Source organism: Dicentrarchus labrax, unplaced genomic scaffold (assembly GCF_905237075.1).
Source record: "Dicentrarchus labrax unplaced genomic scaffold, dlabrax2021, whole genome shotgun sequence".
NCBI classification, from domain to species: Eukaryota; Metazoa; Chordata; class Actinopteri; family Moronidae; genus Dicentrarchus; species Dicentrarchus labrax.
The window spans coordinates 17,266,092-17,282,697 of NW_026136703.1; the positions used below are offsets into that span (position 1 = coordinate 17,266,092).

Below are 16,606 nucleotides of genomic sequence, written 5' to 3' on the forward strand. Positions count from 1 at the left end.
ACCTGCTACCTGGCAGGCAGCAGAAGAAAATTAGTTTTAATTAGTTTGTTTTGCATTATGTATTTAATCTGTGGAAAGTATGGATGTGTTTATGCCTATGCTAATAAAATTACCCATACTTTTATGACACTTGCAGCAGTTACAACAGGCTGTGGAGAAACGTAATGAGATAATTGCCAAGCTCAGCTCCAACCTGCAGGAGGCCCTGGCCAGTAGAGATAAGGTACAACTAGAGGCACAGTCACTTGCTGGGCAGATTCAGGCGTTACAGAGACAGCTCCAGCAGGTAAGTGCGACTTAAAGTTAAATCTTTGGCAGCACCTCAGGATTATTGTTGCCTATAATATGCACATAACTATTCACCTGCACAGCCACTGAACATATGTTCTGAATTCTCTTTCACACAGACCAGTGTAGAGTTCCTTCGCATCAAAAGTCAGTCAGGGCCTGAAGTCCTCAACACTCATAGACAACAGCATCAGCATGGCCATTGCTCTCAAGATGCACCATCAGGAGAATCAGGGAGTGCAGGACCTGGCTCCCAGTCAAGTGTTGAAGGCTTCAGCACTGACATTGCAAGTGATACAGACGCTGTTCTGCATAAACTGAGGGCTGAGCTGGAAGAAGAGAGGGAGAACAGCCAACGCATATGTGCTGAACTAGCGAAGGAGATGGATAAACACCAACATGTACTTTCTTTACTGGAGAAGGAGAAGAAGGGCAGAGAAGAGGAGCAAAAAGAGAGGGAGGCACAGTTGCAAGACCTCCAGGTCCAGCTTAGCTCAGTCCAAACTCAGTGCCTTGAGATGCAGCAGTACAAGATGGAGAAGGAGAAGCTGAACAGAGAAGTCCTGGAGCTGAGGAAAAGGCTTCAGGAGGAAGAAGATTCTGCCCTTCGTCTCCAGAGCCTTGAGGAGGAAAGACAGAGACAGGAGGAGGAGATACAGAGGCTCAAAGAGGAGCACAGAGAGGAGGTGGAGAGAGTCAGGCAGGTGTTGGAGGAGAGGGAGAAAGAACTGAAGTTTAGAGAGGAAGAGGTCATCGGACTCAAAGCTTCTAAGAATCGGCAGAACCAGGCGAAAGCTGGTTTTAGTTGTGATGAAAGGTTTAGTGTAGATGAGGCTTATCTGGAAAGTGGACCTGAACACGACGGCACGAATGTATCAATACCTGGGGATATTATGATGGAGCGCTACTTGTCTTCAGCTCCTCTTGCACACTCACAATCTTCCATGGTAAATGAAAGCTTTGAACACTGCAGTCAGCTGGACATCTCTGCGGACTACAGGTTAGAGAAATGCTATTTTTCATTTGTACATGTTTCTGTTTTGTAGGTTAGTTAAATTTCCTCATTTGTGTCTGCCACTTTTCACAGTTTTGAGCTGAACAGTGAAGTGTTGGGAGATGAGCCTCTGTTGTCAATTTCGAACCGTTTCCCTGAAGAAAACGATAACCCCCACAACAGTTTTAGCCCACTCTGCTCCCCTGGCCTCCCTGTGGCTGATAATTCCAACCCTCAGTCTCCACCTCTGTGGCTTCACAACTCCACTTCCGGCGAACTAGAGATGAGTAAACTGTCTGAGCAGCAGTTTGAGGACACCGACCTGGAAAAAGAGCTGCTGAATCAGCAGTGTGGAGAGCTCCGTGAGGAGCTGGCTCTTAAGGACAGGGACTTGATTGTGTTGAGAGAGGAAATCATCAAGACTGCTGAAGAGCTGGAGGAGGCCAGAGACAGGTACATTAATGAAGTTAACCAGGGCATGTGATTAATTGTTTTTTCCAGATACATTTATTTGCTCTATTTTTTTTAATTTATTTTTTAAATCTTTTTTTACTTTATTTTAATTAAATAATCTTTTGGTGCCAACTTTGAATTTAAAGGGAAATGTTTTTCTTTTTTCCTCCAAGAAAAAAAACAATTTTCTTAAAATGGCAGTAAACTGCTTTTCACAAACTCCCCTTAAATGTTTTTGTGAACAGATTTATGTTAAAGCTTTTGGAAAAAAGTGAATATTCTTTGGTTAAACTCATCTACTAGTGTTAAAAAAGTAAAGTAAATCCTATGGTTTGGATGCTCGAAGCTATTCTTTCATTTGAATCAAATTAATACCCTTTTAATATCTTTCTATGTTTAGGTGGGCCCAAGTAACAGAAGAGCTCAGGCAGGCTCTCTGGGAACTTGAAGAGGAGAAGGAGAAGAGAAGACATGTAGAGGAGGAGGTGACATTGAAAGACCATGAACAAGACAACCTGAAGAACAAACTCAATGCCTTAATGGAAGAAAAAGAAAAGGAGAATGCAGTAATGTCGATGGGAAAGAAGGCTGCTGAAACCTCTCTGCTGGTCCCGGCTACCTCTCCATCAGAAGAGGGAGATAAACTGGTAGGGGAGCTTAAAAATGAGCAGAAGAAGGAGGCTGCACTCCCGTCTCATCAAAAACAGCAGGAGCTGCTACTATTGTCTCTGCAGGAGATAAAGCAGGCTTCAGAATCTGCCAAACACAGCCCAGGGCTCAGAGATGACACCCAGCTGCAAACACTGCAGGTATACCAGCGTAATAAGTAGGTTTTTGTTGGCAGCTTAATAGGAATGTGAAAGAGCCAGTCTCTGCTATTTTATTTATTTTTTAAATGATGAAAATAATACTACACAACAGCAGAAACATATTTGTGTTAAACATTTCAATGGGAGGAGGCAATTGAGTCATAAGAAAAATATATTGTGTAACGTACCAAAAGCTAAAAGAATTTCCCTTTCTTCCTTTTCAAGGCTCACTGTGAACTTCTCCTGTCGGAGCTAGAAGAAACAAAAACAACAAATAAAACCACAGCATCGCTACTAGGTCAAAGGACTATGGAATTGAATGAAACATTAAAGGCGCTCGAAACTACTCGTGCACAGATTCTAAATGTTCAAACAGAGGTGGAAAGGTTGCGTGAAGAGCTGGAGAAGAGCCAGGGCAGCCTGGACAATGCTCAAAAAGAAAAGAATGAACTGGAATCGGAGATTGTCTGTTTGAGACAAAACCTGGCCAACCTGGAGGAGGCCCAAGCCCAGGCAGTGCAGGAGAGGGAGGAGCACAGGAGAAAAGAAGTGGAGATGGATGAACGGATAAAACAAATGGAACAAGTCTTAGAGGAGGAACTGGAGCAGTTTGAGAACCTGCTAAAAGCCAAAGATGTTGAGGTGAGATATATAATGTAATAATAAGTTGATTAACTTTTGCAGAGCTGTTTGAATTGCCACTGGCAATCAAGTGATTTACATTTTGTATGGATTCATTTTTACAGTTGACTGAAGGGAGGGAGAAATGGGAGGAAGAGAGGCAGGAGAAGGATAAAGAGCTCCTTGATGTGAAGCATCACCTGGAGGAGCAGAGGAGGAAGATGGAGGAGGAGGTGAAGGCTCTCCTGGAGAAGCAGGTTTTGGCTGTTGAGGCGGCTACAGAAGGGCTCAAGACATCTCACCAACAGGAGATAAAAGACTTGATGGAGAAACATCAGCAAGAGGTTTGATTTAAAAACTACACAAACTTCAAAGGCTGCTAATTATAGATTTATGATGCATTAATTTTTAAAATGTGGAATGTTGACAGTTTTAATTTTAAACTCACTAATTTAAAAAAGGATTGTGTAGCCTTTGTGGTGCCAAACTTTGTGTGAGTGCCTTCTAGTCTTGTAATTTTCTTGATATGTTTATCTGCACACATTCCTAGATTTCTGAGTCAAACACTGACCTAGAGTCAAAACTGCTGAAGCAGCAGGCCGTTATGGAGGAAGAACAGAAAAGACAGATCAGCCTAATCAAACAGGTATCAGAATTAATCTCCCATAAGTAATGTCACGTTTTTGTATTTTGCCATGTTTGTTTGTATTATTTCACATTCTCTGTCTTCCCCCTCAGGTGACTGAACGTGAACACGAGAGGATGGTTTCAGAGCTCTCTGCCAAACACAATGAAGAACTTATTCAATTGAGGGAAAGCATGGAGGCTGCCCACCAGGCTGAACTGCAGCAGTTACAGGTAGGCTCTTTGTATTTACAGACATCTCCAGCCACAGCAAGCTGCAAAATATCACTTCTGTCTCTTCTATTTTCCTTCATAGTTTAAAGTTTGTTAGTTATAATGACTTGTACTCCTTAGTAGTACTTAATACCAGTATTATGCTACTTTGGAACTTTCATCTTTTTCTACTTTGCACCAGTTATAAATTAGTATGGAGGGTAACAGCTAAATGTCTAAAAAGTAACTCACAGCCCTTTTTTCCCACAACCTACACTCACTACTAGCCTGAGGAAACGCTTTCAAACAAGCCATACCTTCTACTTTCATTTCATTTAGGTCCAAAAGACCAGTGAGCTTGAAACCTTGCATCTGAGCCTGACCAACGTCCACATGTCCAAGCTGGAGCACTCCCAGGTAAACTTTGAGCAGGAGTCTACTCTCACCAAAGTCCAGACCTCCCTGAGGGAAACATTTTCCCAGGAAAGTGCACTCCTGCAAGCCCGGCATCAGTTAGAACTGGACCAGCTTAGAAAGCAGAACCAGGAGCAGCAGGAGAAACTGCGTGAGCTACACCAACAAGACACAAGTGAGTGTTTTTACAAGTTGTTCAGTCAGTGTTCTTTTTCATGTTTGCCCTTGGGTGTACACAGCATGTGTGTGGGTGAGTCACCTTCATTCTTTAGAAGCTCATTCAGGACAAAGTAGAGCACAATGACGGATGTAACCTTCAAATTCTCTGACGTGGGTGAATCTTTTCATTTGCTTTTTATGAATGTTCAGATGAGCTGAAGCAGCAGTGGGAGACTTCTGTTGCTCAGGAGAGAGCGGCCATGGAAGAAAAGCAGGCCAAAGAGATACAGGTCACACTTTATAAGAAATGTTGAAAGCGTAATTGAATTATGAACTATTTAAACATCTGCACTGCTATTTCATTGCGTATTTTGGAAGTTATAGCATATTTGATTCATTTTGATTATATATTTCAATTCATCTTGGTCTTTTTGCATTTTTTCCTCAGGCTCTAAGGTTACAGTGGGATAAAGACACTGAGAGCAACCAGTCAAACCTACAAACATCTCTATCAGAGACCCAGAACAGCCTTTCCGCCTCCCAGACCGAACTTGCCAGCATCCAGGCCTCTCTCACAGAGACCAAAAAAGCTCTAACTGAAGCCCAGGCAGCTCTATCTCAGACCCAATCAGAGCTGCAGGAGTCACGGGCCAGGCTGGAAGAACTCCAGACCTCCAGTAAGGAGCAAAACCAGAAACAAGAGGAGGAGTTGAAACAAGCCTGGGCTGACAGAGACGCTGCTGCCCGTGAGTTGCATCCTTCTACAATGCTTCCAGCTTCCCCTCCCCTGCATGCTTCCAATAAGACTGCACAATCTTTTAAAATCATTATTTTAATAATGAAAACTGTGTCATTTTAATGTGTATCTTCTGCTTCAAAATATAAAAATATATGTAAGAGACAATCGTGCTGACTGGCATGATGATTTTGAAGACCACCTACTTTTTGCCGATATTAAGGTTTTACCAGCATTAATTATGTTAATTTCTTATAATCACTGAGTTACACTATTGTTCACTGTATTGGTTTGCTCACTCTGTAAATGCTGCTTAGGTGCTCTGGAGGAGTTGGTTTTGAGTCATAAGGCAGTGCTGCAGGAGAAAGAGCAACAAGCACTCCACCTAAAGGAGAAGGAACAGCAACTGCAGCAAGAGGTGAGTTCACTCAAACATGTCAACATTTAGTTAAGTTTTTTACCATTTATTTCTGATTTCAGTACACAGGCCCCCACATTGTTTAACATAACTTAATATACATATATTTTTCATTTTACAGATAGTTCATTCATTTAGCTAGCACCAGTCTAAAACAATAGGAAACTTACAAAACAAAATGTTCTCCTTTTCCATGAATCAGGTTCTACGCCTACAAGAGGAGAAGACCCTGTTGAAACAGAACTCAGAACAGGAAGTTGGTCAGCTGTGGACCCAGTTGGAGAGCATGAGGACAAGTCGTCAAGAGTTGGGAGGTGAGATTGATACACATTCAACTACTGCATTTATTTAGATACTCAGTTAAGAAATTAAAAAGACAACAAAGAAAACATGTTGCTTTATTAACATTGGCTGGTAATTTATTTATTATTTAAACAACTTTAAAACTGTACTCTCAGACATCCACTGCATGCGTGTATTTCCAGTTATGGTCTTCTTACCATTTTCTGTCTTTGTTGTCCAACCTATTTTCTCACAGAGCTAAAGGAGCAGCTGCTCGCTCGCTCATCTCGCGTTGACGACATTGAGCGCCTTAAGACAGAGTTTAATGATCAAAAACAGGAAATCAAAGAGCAGAATGAGGCTGAGCTGGAGAGCCTGAGGAGGTATGAGAGCACAACCAGTCACCCAGGCACAGACAACACACTGTCTGGATTCATTTATTTTCACAAAGGTCCTCTTCTCTATCCATGTTTGAAATGTGATGTTAAGAATATAAACTGATATTGTAACCATAGCTGTAACTATGGTCGTACAGCCTTGTATTGCCCACGGTCTACAATATTGTCAGTTATCTGTTGATTTATCTCTTTCTACCATTTCGCTGACCTCGTGCAAATTATACATCATTTACCTTCATCCTCCTTTAGGTACTTTGAGCAACGATTGCGGGTAACAGAGGAGAGCTACAGAGAGGAAATTGCTCTACTCCAACTGAGGCTGGTGGAAAGAGCCTTGGAGGAATCTGTGTTGAAAACCACAGATGACAGGTATGCCAGTAGGCCTGTATTTAAGAGCAGATACATGTAGTACAAACTTGGATGAATTTATTTTAATATCAATGCCTCTCTGTTTCAGTTTCATATCTCAAGGCCAAGCTGAAGAGGAAGAAGATCATGTGCTTTCTGATACTAGCTTCAAACTGGAGAAACACAAGGTGTGCACATACAGCAAATGTATAAGAAACTGTAGCTGTTGTTAGATAAATGTGTGGTATGTGCTTTGAAATTAGCCGCTGTAAAAGTTTCTTAATTGAATTTTGATGTCTCTGGTTTCACAAAACAGTAGAGTTAATTTTTCTGAGCATTTCACTGCATTAGTTTTGTGATTTTGGTCACAAGGTATCTTAAACATCATGTTGTGTCCCATCCAGGAAGCGCTTGAAAGTTTGCACCTTCAGCTGGAGGAGAAACACACAATGGAGCTTTCTGATCTAAGATCTTCTATGGCTCTTTCCTTTAAGGAAGAGGTGCGACAGGTCAGACACAAAACTCAACCCTTTAATATTTAATGTCTCTGTTTATACAAAATAGAATAAGCTAATACAAGGGAGGTTCTTGGCACACAGTACCAGGGTTCCCATTCGTCCTGGAAAATCTGGAAATTCAGAGACAAGTTTTCCAGTAAATTGATTAAAATGATCACTATCCTGGAAATAATCTATGTTGTCCTGAATTTTTTTAATTGTATTTTAGCCCCTCTTTCAGATTGCCTACATAATCCCCTTTTGGTCACGTTACCATTACGTTCGCTCATAACTACTTTTTTCAGAAAATGAAATAAGAGTGCTGGAGGGAATTCAGACAATGGCTCCTTTCTCGCTATCAAACAGCTGGCCAATCACAGCGTGAAGATAGTGTGAATGATAGATTGTCAGTTTTAGAAAGTTGCAGAAATGAACGGGGATAGCCCCCCCCCCAATTGATCATCTGAAATATGTGGATGGAGAGGGTTTCCAAAGCTATTTGTGACAGCTCGACAAACAGTTCTGATGGAGTATACTGGTCCCTGAATGTTCCATTTACATATTATTAATTTTACATAATTACTTGTACATTAGATGCGCTCAGACCTCACTGACCACTACTATGAAGAGCTGCAGGAAATGAAGACTCGTCACGCACTAGAGCTGGAGCAACTCAGAGCCAAACTTTCTGAGCGTCACTTACAAGGTACTTCACAATTACTTATTCTAAAATACAAACTTGTACCATGTTGTATTGTGGAGTAGCTTAAGTTAAATAAATGTTACCTCAAATGTCTACTGCAGAGCTTACCAGAGTTCGTTTGGAGGCAGCAAAACAGGTTGAGGTGAGAAAGGATCTATACAACAGATTAACACACAAATTAATGGAGTGTAAAATAATGAGATTATGGTCATTTTAATTAGGTGGAAGTGGAACAGAGGATGTGGTGTCACACTGAGGAGCTGCAGACAAGGATGACCATCATCCACAACCTGGAGGGCAGAATGGCTGCCTTGAATAAACAACATGATGCAGAAATGCAAAGGAACACACAAAAGGTACACACTCATAGAAGCATGCATGTTAGAAAGGTAAAAATATATACTGATAGTTATACAGAAACATAAGTAACATAGTGTGAAATTCCCATATAGTATCATTTAACCTATGTACATGCTCCTGCCAACTCCTAAAGTTGAAACAGGAATTTGCTGGGGAGCTCATTCTTCTGGAGGAATCTCTGAAACAAGAGCGAGAGCATGTGCAGGAGGAGATGAAGAGGCTGAGAGAAGAGCTCCAAGAGAAGCATGAAGCTGAGCTCTCTGCCCTCAGATCAGACCTTGACAGAGAGACTGAAAGGGAGAGGACATGCCTTGAAAAAGCCCTTCACGAGGAGAAAGAGAAGTTAAAGTCTCTGCAGGCTGCACTGGACAATGATGAGAGTAAGATCATTTTTGAAAGATTCACATGGGTTGTCAGTAAAATATTTGTTCATTATATTATAGCTTCCAGTCAGATTAGAAGTTTTTGGAAATGGAATACACTAAAGTAGTGGTTCTCCATCTGTTTGTAACATGTTTGTCTTTTAGGCCCGCAGGTCCTAATAGTGAGGCAGAGACTGGAGGCCCAGTATGACAGTGAGCTGCAAAGGGCAAAGAGCTGCATGGCAGCAGATATCAAGGAGCTCACTGCTCTCCTTCAGGAGCAGGGTGAGGAGCGGCTACACCAAACCCAAGAGAGGTGAGAGGCTCAATATCCTTCAGTCTTGATTAAAGCTGGAGGTCAATGATTGTCAGGAGTTAAATAGACCCTGAAACGTTAGTCATGTTTGTATTGTTACATTAAGCATGTTTTGTTTTGTTTTTTGTTTTTATAGATGGTTATCACAAAGTGTGTTTGTGGATTTTACTTAGAAACATACGCCCAAAGAGGTGCAGATAGGTGATTTGGGCTTAGTTTTATTTAGTTTCCAGAAAGAGTTCGCTCATTTCAGTTTAGGTTTTATTGTTTAAAAAAATATATATGTTTTTAGGAAGTTCAGAACACAAACACATTAACTCACAGTAATGCAAACATACCAGTCTCAATAAAAATGTGCACCAATGCCTCCTCATGCTTTTTGTGTTGACCGATTTGACCAGATTGACAAAGACCATGTAAATGGTCCATGTAAGACATTTCCTGTATATTTTTATTTGTTAGTTTTGAAAGTAGACAATATTGTTTCTGTTTTTCTTTTATATTATATATACTATATACTATACTATATATATCACTAAAATACACACCTAGTTTTAGTTGTTAAGTTAGTTTTAGTTTTAGTTAGACTTTAGTTAAAAGTTCTTGTGAAATTTAGTGTACATGCCAAAATTTCAGCAAGAAATTGTCAAAAAATTGTGCAACGCTTCCAGTTTCACAAGACTCTTGTAAATGCTTTGTTTCTGACTATTTCGTGTTTTTTTTTTTTTTTTTGTCTGTGTGTTCAGGTTCCAAGAGGAAAAAGCAGTGCTGGAGCAGAGTTTGGCCCAAAAATATGAACTCTCTCTGGCGGAGCTAAAGAAAAAACATCAAACTGAGCTGGAATATGAAAGAGCAACACTACTGAACAAACACTCCCAAGAGATGGACACACTCTGTGCCAAACACAAAGCACAACTAGATTCACTCAGTGCCAGTCACACAGATCAGCTTGCAGCTATGGCCGTTGAGCTTGAATCCAAACACAACGCTGAGCTTGTTGCCTTGGAAGTAGCCGTCACTTCCAAACGAAAGGCAGACGTTGAAAGTCTGGAGGCCATCTTTCAGGAGACCAACCAGGCTCAGCTGGAGGCTTTAGAAGCCGAGTTAGCTCGCAAACACCAGGAAGAGGGGGATGAGCTGGAAAAGAGGATGCTGGGTAATATGGACACTTTGGAAGCCACATACCTGAAAGAAGTACAAGTAAGGACACACAAACTCCTTAAAGTAGAACGTGATCCTGAGCCTTATGTTAGCAATGTTTGAAATTCTCTAGAAGTACACACTATTGCTGGGGTTCTCAGTTTGTAAGTACTTTTGATTGATATTGTCTTTTTAATCTCAGACTCTGCGTGATGAAATGGTGCAACTTGAAGAGAGGCATCGTCAAGACATGAATCGCCAGAAGTCAGAACATAAGCAGACAATGGAGCGCCATTCTGCAGAGCAGCTATCCATGAGGGAGCAACTGAGGAAAGAGTTGGCTCAGGTGCACATAGAGAAGTTTAGTGCCATGGCAGCAGAGCTCAGCCATGTTCACAAGGTGAGATATAAAGATGGCTTGTGGACATCTGGTATACTTCAATTCAATCAATAAGCAAAAATACAAGACTTATCAAATGAATGGTTTCTTTTTTTCACAATTTGTTCTTATAGACTGAGCTGGCTGCTCAAAAAGATGCCTTAGATACTGAACACTGCAGAGCCCTGGAGACACTTAAGAAGCAGGTACTTACTTATCCCTACATTACATTATGGTGGTTTTATTATCCACCTAAAAAGCAAAAATTATAAGTGTCTACTCATAAAGAGACTGATTATGTATGCAATGTTATAGTAGTAGTAATAGTTTGAAGTAGTTTCGGAATATTTATAACGGAGAGAGTAAGCAGCTAGATTACACTGCCTAGACCCTATCATAAATTGCTGGTGTATAGTTTGGTAATATAAGACAACATCCTGCAATGGTGCAAATCTCTTGAGCAGCTCTAGTTTATCGCAGTATTTAATCATTTTTGCATCTGTGTGATAAAGTTCCCTTAAATTCGTATTTAATTCACTGGATTTTAGTCATTGTATCTATATGTTCCATTGATTTTCTAAAAATATATCACTATGGATATTGTTAATGCAATATAAAATGACATTACATTACAGCTCTTCTGTGATAGGGGTTTAGCTCTGTCTCTCTCTCTTTAACCAGCACTCTGATTTATCTTGATTTAAAAAATTGTATTGTTGATTTGTAAAATTGAATTTATGTTTTCATCCTGTGTGCTTTCTCAGGTTTTAGAACTAGAGCAACAACACAGCACTGCTCTCCAGGAGCTCGCGCAAACCTACTCTGCAGAGAAAGAACAACTCATTGAACAGCATCAACTCCAACTACAGGTGTGTGTCGTGAGTGAATCTGTCTTTTTCAGGGTGAATTAATGTCTAGTGCTCAGCCTAGCAAGTTGTTTTTAATGGTTTTCACTACAGTTCTTGACTCTATGGCTCTTACAGCCCATTAGAGAAAGGATTACACTGAGTTATTGTTCATCCTTTATAATGGCGTATCTGTGTGTGGAGGCACAGAGTATTTATTCCATTCTTTTTGGAGAAGCTCTATAAATGCGAACATTTGACCAACTGTTTTAGTTTTGGCAGAACTAAACAAATACATGACATGTGTCTGCTGTAGGAGTTGAGGGGTGCCTCTGCGCGGGAATTGGAGGCATGTCGCAGAGAGCTTGACGAGGAGTCATCCAGGCAACGTCAGCACTTCCTAGAGGAGGTGGATCTCCTCAAAGTCCAATCAGAGGAGAAACTACAGGACAGGATTAATCAACTGATGGTAAAAAAAAGAAAAGAAACTACTGATGATGGTGGAAAAAGCTTTGAGGCATCCTTTTGCTAAAGATCTTTAATATTCATACAACTTTTGTGTCCGCTTTATTGCATATAATCATTGATTTTATGTGGAAAATATGATTGTGATCATTTTATTTTATTTTATTTGAAAAGGATGCCTTTTATGTTTTTGACTCAGTGCCAGTTTAAAACATCATTATGTAATAGCCCTGGATTATTGAGAGCTGTAGTGTGTGCGTGTGTGGCAGCATTGCCTTCTCTAAGCTCCAGCTGCACCAGTTCATTCTTAGGGATAGCTCTTTCTGTTGGACTCTGTCCCACTGGAGCTTTATTCAAACCCAGTTTCCACATAATCCCACCATCATATAAGGAGAAGTGTTCTCTCCGTCTGTCTCTGAATCTGCTTGAATGTGTTTGTGTTGCTGCCATCTAAACAGTGGCTAAATGGATGGATCTAAGCTTTTTATCCTCTGATGCAGAAGGTTTTAAGGCTGAAGGTACTTTTCCCCCCCCAGACATTTGGCATTTGACCATCTGAAATGTGCAAGCCCAGTAGTCAGCCATAAGCCAGTGAGACATGGTCAGAGTTGTCTGTTTAGCTCAGAAATGCATAAACGTACACTATAGTGCAGCTTTTTAAAGTGGCAATTTGCATCTTTTTAACTGATGTACCGACACTGCCGCTTTCTTTGAAGACGGAGTTTGAAGAGCAGAAGCAGGCGGAGCTTGAGGACCTGAGGCGGAGCTTCACATCTGAACAGGAGGAGAAAGAGCGGAGCTACACAGGCAAAATGAGCCAGCTCACTGCCCAGCTGCAGCAGCTAGACTCTGTAGTGGCCCAGGTACTAGAGACACACACACGCACGCACGCACGTGCACGCGCGCAATCCCTACCTAGTGTTTTTACATGTTTTACATTATGTTCTTGAACAAAATGAAAATGGAAAAAGGCATAACTTGCCTGGTTTCACTTTGGTACATGCAAGATGAGACATGCCTGAGACAAATGTGTTGTATTAGGGTGACTTGCAGTAGAAAATAGGAGGTCTGGAAATTAAGAGGGGAAAATATTCCCATGGCATAGCATCCATAAACTAGATTTTCCTCACATAGGATTACATCTTGTTAAAGAGATTATAATATCAATGAATCGTCTCACTAATCTGTTTTTTCCCTCATTCCAGTTTCTCAGTTGTGGAGATTTTCTGCTCTTTGTGTTATGTGATATATAAAACTGAACATCTTATGGGTTTGGACAAAATAAGACCTTTGGGCTTCAGGCATTTTTAAATATTAACTGACATTTTTGTAGACAGAAAGATTAATTGGAGACAATAATTGGCAGATTAATCATTATGTGAATATACAGATGGCAGAATAATCTGTAAACTTTAATACACAGCAGCATGCATTCATACACTTGTCTGTCTTTCTTTTCATTTTATCCAATGATTTCTAACAGCACAGGCAGAAGAGAATCAGTTACATGTTGTTGTTTGGTTGTTGTGGAGATGTGAAGTGTACTGAAACTTTTTATGTTAATTGTGTACTAGCCCCATGGTTACTTAAAGGTAGTCACTATACCTCCTAAAGCCTACATTTCTATTTCCAAAAAACTGTTAGCATTGGACTCGCTTCATAAATACATGTGATTTCAGCTTCTTCTGCTGCTACTAATTCTGTAATGTTGGCACAATCAGCATAAATGTGCCTAACATATGTATACATTTGTTTCCATGGCACCTGCCCAGCTTAGCAGTAGCTAGTGAGATATTAACACACACACACACACACACACACACACACACACACACACACACACACACACACACACACACACACACACACACACACACACACACACACACACCCATGAGGTTAGCAAAGAGAAGCTTTAGAGAGGGTGGGAGGGTGCTGTTGCCAGGACAACAGCATTGTTTTGTTGAGGCAGGTGGCTGCATCAGACGTGTTTGATGGGAGGGAGCGGGAGGGAGAGGGAAAAAGAGAGGGAACATGTTGAAGGCGAGGGAGAGAATGAAGGGGTCGAAGAACGGAAGGTAAGAAAAAAATCACTGCAGACCTGAAAGAACCTGATTAAGACTCTTCTGAGAGAAAGTGCAGCATTGAATCCTGACGTCCACACTTAACTGAAGTCCCTCTGCCAAGGATGCCTGATGATTAGTTAGTATCTGTGTGTATATGTATTGTTTAGGCTGTTTTTTGAAGAGGGTGAATGTGTTTTTGTCTTAGAGCTGAGGTATTGAGTGTATTGGTACTGGATTTCTCCGACAAGCAACTTGTGGTTTTGATTTTAGTTTGAATTCAGAACATGCCGTCTGCTTTTGTCATGCTCTTGGCACTGATAGGATGTTGGTAGTCATTTGATTTATTTTAGGTTTCTGTAAGAAGAGAAATATCTGATCTTTTTGAACAACCAGAATGAGCTGGCAGTGAGCCATTCTTTTCATGTTTCTCTTTTCAATTTTTCCAGCTACGAGCAGAGGTTGGTTGTCTGCAGGGAGAGTTGAAGGGAAAGAGTGCTGAGATGGAGACTTTGGACACTCTCCTCCAACGAAGGGAACGAGAGAGTCAGGAAGGAGGCAACCTTTTAAAGATGCTCACTGACGACTTACAGACTGCTAAAGAGGAAAGGTAAGTGATGTTCTGTTTGTGTTCTGTGTTGTGTGCATTGTTTCTGAACTTCTGTTTTGACTTGACTGGGGGGGGAGTGGAACATCAGTGTGCAAATAGCAAATAATTAGTCTCCCAACAATTTCATGTACTTTGCTAGTCGTGTGCATGTCTCACGTGTCACTTTTGTGTTCCCAGGTGTAAACTGCACCAGGCCAATGAAAAGTTGAGGAAGGTGCTGATTGAGATGATTCGCAGCACCATCGCAACTGAAGAGCTGATTGGACAAAAGATCAGTGCCAGAGCCAAAACATCTGAACAGTCGACCCACCAGAGGAGCACAACAGGGAACAAAGATGCACAGGAATCAGGTCTGTTACCGTCTTGATTCTGAAGTTGCATGGCAGATATACAAAGCAAATAATTGTTGGATTCAGTTATTCAGATTTCTTCAATGTACAATTTGCATTAATGCAACAATTCATTTTGATTTGTTCTTTTTGTAGGTATTTCGGTTGCAGACTTGTCTGCGGATGACATGGAGCTGACCCACCTGCTTTGTGAAAGCCTGCTGGTTTCAGATACTCAGATCAATCCTGGGGGAGAAGAAGCAGCTCTGAATGCCTGCAGCAGACTGCGTCTCACTGTTGACACGCTGCTAGAGCTGCTGAACCAGGCCAACACACAGGTAGGATCTACAGACCTACTGATATACCATATAAAACATTCTTTTAAATGGCTTTTTTCTGTTTTTATAGTATTGTTAGCTGTCTAAAAATTGTGGGTTTCTTTTTCTCCAGCTGGAGCAGACTCATGATTTCCACTTTTCTCTGGAGGAAAAGTTCTCCCAGGGCAGAGAAGACTCCGCCCATCTCCTTGAGCAGCACAAGCTCCTATTGGAGCAGCTCGATCAGGAGGCGAGGCTGAAGAGTCAACTCCAGCTGGAGCTCCACAAGGCAGAGGGTGAGCACTGTATCCTTGTTGGCTCTGCTTCACTTGACTCATGCTGCCAAGTTACAGTGGTTAATCCACTGACTGGTAGCACTCCTTGCTCCTCTGTCTATGGTCCAACTTCACCGCTTGCACTGAAGTTCATACATAACAACATAACAGTTATTTTTAATGCTGAGCATGAGAATCTCAAACATGTTTTGTGCTCAGGGCTTCTGGATGGCTATGTGGCTGAGAAAGCAGTCCTAGAGGAATCTTTGCAGCAGAAAGAGACACAAGAAGAGAGACTAGTGGAGGAACTGGAGGACCTGAAGGTGAAGCTGCACCAGATGCAGGGCCTCACAGCAGAGCTGGACAGCCTCAGACTAAAGCACCAGGAGCTCAGTGAGGAGCACACACTTCTCCTGCGCCAGAAGGAGCATCTCTCCGCTGGACTGGGGGAGAGGGAGAAAGGTAAGCAAGCACAAAATCATGAAATCGTACTTTTCTTTGCATAAAATGTTACATGACCTCTTTAGTGAGCTTGGACACACACTTACATAATGTCTGTGCTCAGATGTGTCTTTTCTCCGTAGGCCATTGGCTCAGTTTAGATCCTGATACAGGTTTGTGGGTCAGAGTGGAGTATGAGTGTGTGATGAGGGGCTGGGGATGAATATGCAGTATATTTGCAGTGCTGTGTGAGGTTGCTGTTCGTAACACTACTATTGCCAGTATATTGTAGCAAAGGCCCTTGCGTGCTGTGTTTCAGTGTCTTTTTCAGGAGGAAATGCAGTGTGTATAATAACTATATATCTAAATGTATATCTCTTCTCTTGTTTTTTTTTTTTTCTTCTGTATGTATTCGTATCGGAATAATTGCCCTGCCATTTCTCCTATATTTTTCAAGCTCTACTGGCGGAGACGGAGCGTTTGACCCAGGATAGGCTGGACTTGCAGCGGCAGGCTGAGAAAGACCGCAGCTCTCTATCCCTGCGCCTCAGGGCCCTGGAGAGAGAGCTGGACGAGCAGGAAACAAAGGGCCTGGAGACAGAGCAGCACCACAAGACCCACACCGAAGACCTCAACCAGCATGTCCAAGCACTTGAGAAACAGCTGAAACATGACCGGCAGTTTATAGAGGTTTGTTTTTACAAATTAAGATAATCTGCAGTTGTGTAAACACTGCATTAATGATTT

The 16,606-nt window shown here is 41.5% G+C and overlaps 1 protein-coding gene across 5 annotated transcripts in view; it reads left to right on the top strand.

The window, feature by feature from the left end:
* pcnt (pericentrin) overlaps positions 1 to 16,606 on the top strand; it is a 36,874-nt gene that overhangs the window by 4,945 nt on the left and 15,323 nt on the right. For 4 of the 5 annotated variants that reach the window (XM_051388602.1, XM_051388620.1, XM_051388629.1 and 1 more), the window contains 34 exons: positions 137 to 286; positions 408 to 1,288; positions 1,376 to 1,735; positions 2,136 to 2,544; positions 2,770 to 3,186; positions 3,291 to 3,509; positions 3,716 to 3,811; positions 3,904 to 4,023; positions 4,342 to 4,591; positions 4,786 to 4,865; positions 5,024 to 5,321; positions 5,629 to 5,729; positions 5,932 to 6,043; positions 6,268 to 6,394; positions 6,659 to 6,778; positions 6,867 to 6,945; positions 7,162 to 7,266; positions 7,849 to 7,960; positions 8,059 to 8,099; positions 8,179 to 8,313; positions 8,451 to 8,697; positions 8,845 to 8,995; positions 9,742 to 10,195; positions 10,338 to 10,535; positions 10,649 to 10,720; positions 11,279 to 11,383; positions 11,676 to 11,828; positions 12,541 to 12,687; positions 14,337 to 14,497; positions 14,675 to 14,847; positions 14,983 to 15,164; positions 15,277 to 15,439; positions 15,638 to 15,880; positions 16,317 to 16,549. In XM_051388602.1, the coding sequence (XP_051244562.1) occupies positions 137 to 286; positions 408 to 1,288; positions 1,376 to 1,735; positions 2,136 to 2,544; positions 2,770 to 3,186; positions 3,291 to 3,509; positions 3,716 to 3,811; positions 3,904 to 4,023; positions 4,342 to 4,591; positions 4,786 to 4,865; positions 5,024 to 5,321; positions 5,629 to 5,729; positions 5,932 to 6,043; positions 6,268 to 6,394; positions 6,659 to 6,778; positions 6,867 to 6,945; positions 7,162 to 7,266; positions 7,849 to 7,960; positions 8,059 to 8,099; positions 8,179 to 8,313; positions 8,451 to 8,697; positions 8,845 to 8,995; positions 9,742 to 10,195; positions 10,338 to 10,535; positions 10,649 to 10,720; positions 11,279 to 11,383; positions 11,676 to 11,828; positions 12,541 to 12,687; positions 14,337 to 14,497; positions 14,675 to 14,847; positions 14,983 to 15,164; positions 15,277 to 15,439; positions 15,638 to 15,880; positions 16,317 to 16,549 (6,894 nt within the window). The remainder of the gene's footprint in view (positions 1 to 136; positions 287 to 407; positions 1,289 to 1,375; positions 1,736 to 2,135; positions 2,545 to 2,769; positions 3,187 to 3,290; positions 3,510 to 3,715; positions 3,812 to 3,903; positions 4,024 to 4,341; positions 4,592 to 4,785; positions 4,866 to 5,023; positions 5,322 to 5,628; positions 5,730 to 5,931; positions 6,044 to 6,267; positions 6,395 to 6,658; positions 6,779 to 6,866; positions 6,946 to 7,161; positions 7,267 to 7,848; positions 7,961 to 8,058; positions 8,100 to 8,178; positions 8,314 to 8,450; positions 8,698 to 8,844; positions 8,996 to 9,741; positions 10,196 to 10,337; positions 10,536 to 10,648; positions 10,721 to 11,278; positions 11,384 to 11,675; positions 11,829 to 12,540; positions 12,688 to 14,336; positions 14,498 to 14,674; positions 14,848 to 14,982; positions 15,165 to 15,276; positions 15,440 to 15,637; positions 15,881 to 16,316; positions 16,550 to 16,606) is intronic. The other variant, XM_051388611.1, reaches the window with a different exon arrangement.